We start from the raw sequence: 3,738 nt of genomic DNA on the forward strand, positions 1-3,738 counted from the left end.
ACTTGTTGGTTTAAGAGTGAACCCTAGAAACTATTGTTGTTGTTTGGTTTGTAGTTTTGCCTAGAAAAACTATAAGTTGTTGTTGTTAGTTGTTGGTTTGGGTTGAGCCTTTGAAAACCTAAGTTGGGAGTGAACTTGTAAAAACTCCAAGTTTAGTGGAAACCTCTAGTTAGAGGGAAGTGGATGTAGGTGAATGTGTTAATCACCGAACCACTATAAATCTTGTGTGTTCTTCCCTCTCAACCTCCATTAGATTAGTTGCAATCAATTCTTAATCCGCAAAAGTTTTTAGTGGCAACTATTCACCCCCCCCCCCCCCTTCTAGTTGCTATTGGGTTACAAATGGTATCAAAGCTTGGTGCTCTAGTTGTGCTTAATTGCAAGAGTTTGAAGATCCAAAAGCAATGGAAGGGTTTCTCAACAATTCCATAAGACAATACTTTGATGGTACCGATTATGCGTATTGGAAGCAAAAGATGGAGAAGTATCTTGATAATGAAAATGTGAATCTATGGCAATGCATAAGGAAGCCATGGGTGTGTCCTACAAATCTTGTTGATGGTGTTGAGGTAAATAAGTCAAGAGATGCTTGGACTCCCCTTGAGGAGATTGCTTACTTGAAGAACAACAAGTGCATGTCCACTCTCTATCATGCACTCTCTAGAGAAGAAGGAGGAAAAATTCTTCATTGTCAAACCGCCAAAGAAATATGGGTTACTCTTGAGAATCATCATGAAGGAACTAGTGAAGTGAAGTTCAAGAAGATTCAACTCCTAACTCAAGAATATGAGATGTTCTTCCACAAGGCCGGAGAGAAGGTGACCGAGATGACCAACCGACTTCTCAAGATTGTTGATGCATTAAGAAAGTATGGGAAGCACTACTCCAAGGCGGATGTCAATAGAAAAATCTTGAGGTCTTTGCCAAGGAGTCTCTATGAGTCAAAGGTTACTTCCATTGAGGAAGCAAATGATCTCACAAAGCTCAACACCGATGAGCTAATTGGTAAGCTTCTTACCTTTGAAATGTACATTGAAAAGGAAGAGCCTAAAGAAGAAAAGAAAAAGGTGCTAGCTTTAAAGGCCAAGGAGACCAAGACCAAAGAGACCAAGGCAAAGGAAGCTAAGGAGTCAAGCTACTCTAGTGATGATGAGTTTCTTGAGTTGGACTCGGATGATGGGAGTGACAATGAAATGGCCTTGTTCACCAATAGATACAACAACTACATCAAAAGAAAGCAAGATAAAAGCAAGAGAGAATTTCACAAGAGGCCCTTCAAGAAGGAGGATGTGAAGTGCTATGAGTGTGGCAAGAAAGGCCATATGAGAAATGAGTGCAACAACAATGAGAAGAGTCCACAAAGATCACATAGGAAAGATAAGGAAGTCAAGAAAAGGGCTTACAAAGTGACATGGGATGACTCTAGTGAAGAGGATGAGGACTATGAGAGTGAAAGAGCCAACATTTGTTTTATGGCTAACATAGAGGAAGCCTCTTCCACCAAGGTACATAATGACTCCTCTATCTCTTCTTCTTCTATTGATGATCTCTCTACCCATGATCATGAAAGTGATAGCGGGGATGAGAAGGTGGAAATGATGAAAACCTTGGCTGAGAAAGTCAATAGCTATAGGAAAAAAACTTTGAAACACAAGGAAGATTTTTCCTTACTTGAGGCTAAGATTAATGATTTTCAAAAACAAATAGTTAATTTGAATTTACACAATGAATCTTTAAAAAATTCAATTTCTCTACTTAACAATTCTAATCTCACTTCTCTCAACTCTTTGAAAGAAGAGAATGAAAAATTGAAAAAAGAAGTTGTTGAGTACAAAACCTCCTTAACTAAGTTTCAAAAAGGAAAACAATCCTTGGATGAGATGTTGACTTTCCAATGACCCTCTTCTTCTAAGGAAGGCTTGGGTTTCGTGGCTAGTAACTCATCATCTCCACCCTCTAGAACCATCTTCAAGAGGGCTAGAACGAAACAATCTTCTTCTATAGATGTGAAGTTCACAAAGGAGACAATACCCTCTAGTCCTTCTATGACTAGGATGGATGTTGATTCTCACAAAGCTAAGGCCAACACATCTAAGGATGATAAGCCTAAAGTTAACAAGCCAAGCATTCCATCAAATGCTAAGGCTAAGGACACTAGACCAAGCATTCCCAAGAATGCTAAGCCTTGAGGTCCCAACCCCAAGGGACAACCACCCAAGGGCAAGAATGCTCACACCAACCCAAGACAACCTCATACATGTTGCTCTTGTGGTAAGGATGCTCCTTCAACTCATCCTAGAACATGGAGACCTAAGCCTAAAAAGGCTAAGTCAACAATTAGATGTTTCTATTGCATGAAGGTTGGGCACACAAATGGAAGGTGCTATGTGAGGAAAATTCACTTGAACTTGATTCACTTGGATGATTCTAAGACTAACCCTCAAGGACCCAAGTACATTTGGGTACCTAAAAATTCTTAATTTCTTTGTGTGTTTTAGGGCAAAGGAGTAGCCATCAATGAAAATCGACCTTGGATTGTGGATAGTGGGTGCTCAAGGCACATGACCGGAACTTCAAAGCTATTCACAACCCTTCAATCAAAGGATGGTGGTTATGTAACCTTTGGTGACAATGCAAAAGGAAAAGTGGTTGGTATTGGTAAGATTGGTAAGACTTCAAACTCATCTTCTTGTATTAGAAATGTTCTCTTAGTTGATGGTTTGAAGCATAACTTGTTGAGTGTAAGTCAATTATGTGATAGTGGCTTAAGAGTCACTTTTGACTCTAAGGCTTGTTACATTACTCAAGTGAGTGATAACAAGACCATTCTTAGAGGAGAAAGGAGTGAAAATATTTACATAATTGACTTAGACTCAACTTCTAACAAGAATCTCAAGTGTCTTATGTCCACAAAGAACGAGCCTTGAATTTGGCATAGAAGGCTTACCCATGCTAACATGGAGTTGATAGACAACTTGAGAAAAGGATAACTTGTGATTGGACTTCCGAATATTAAATTTGAGAAGGACAAAGTTTGTGCTTCATGTCAAATAGGGAAGCAACACAAGTCATCCTTCAAATCCAAAAAGGTGGTAAGTACATCCAAACCTCTTCAATTGATTCATATGGATTTATTTGGACCATCTAGAGTTGCGAATTTGGGTAGCAAGCACTATACCTATGTTCTTGTTGATGATTACTCTAGATATACTTGGGTTATTTTGATGGCTCATAAGGATGACACTTTTGATGCTTTTAAAAGTTTCTCAAAACTTGTTCAAAACAAGATGGGTTATTACATTATGAGTATAAAAAGTGACAGTGGTGGTGAATTCAAAAACCATCTTTTTGAAAGCTATTGTGAAGACCTTGGCATTTCTCATGAGTTCTCTTGTCCTAGAACTCCCCAACAAAATGGGGTAGTGGAAAGGAAGAATAGATCTCTTATAGAAATGGCAAGGACTATGCTAAATGAATTTAAATTACCAAGCCATTTTTGGGCGGAAGCTGTCAATACTTCTTGTTATGTGCAAAACCGTGTTTTGAAAAGATCCATTTTGAATAAAAAACCTTATGAGTTATGGATGGGAAGAAAACCCAATATTTCATATCTAAGAGTTTTTGGGTGCAAATGCTTCATATTAAATACAAAGGATAACCTAGATAAATTTGCTTCAAAATCCAATGGAGGCATAGTTTTAGGTTATTCCACATGTAGAAAAGCCTATAGAGTATTCA

At 38.3% G+C, this 3,738-nt stretch overlaps 1 protein-coding gene across 1 annotated transcript; it reads left to right on the plus strand.

Moving 5' to 3' along the window:
• The first annotated feature begins 404 nt into the window (after positions 1 to 404).
• On the plus strand, positions 405 to 2,189 carry LOC126668352 (uncharacterized). Its single transcript, XM_050361557.1, has 2 exons — positions 405 to 1,706; positions 1,914 to 2,189. The coding sequence occupies exons 1-2, from the start codon at positions 405 to 407 to the stop codon at positions 2,187 to 2,189; spliced, it is 1,578 nt and encodes a 525-aa protein (XP_050217514.1).
• The last annotated feature ends 1,549 nt before the right edge of the window (positions 2,190 to 3,738 follow it).

This window comes from Mercurialis annua, linkage group LG2 (genome assembly GCF_937616625.2).
Source record: "Mercurialis annua linkage group LG2, ddMerAnnu1.2, whole genome shotgun sequence".
In the NCBI taxonomy this organism is placed as follows: Eukaryota; Viridiplantae; Streptophyta; class Magnoliopsida; order Malpighiales; family Euphorbiaceae; genus Mercurialis; species Mercurialis annua.

Excerpts from the sequence above, each read along its gene's own strand:
- LOC126668352 (XM_050361557.1), top strand. The coding sequence starts at position 405 with ATGGAAGGGTTTCTCAACAATTCCATAAGACAATACTTTGATGGTACC. Across the intron at positions 1,707-1,913 it reads ATGATTTTCAAAAACAAATA|GAAGGCTTGGGTTTCGTGGC; the intron begins GTTAATTTGAAT and ends TCTTCTTCTAAG.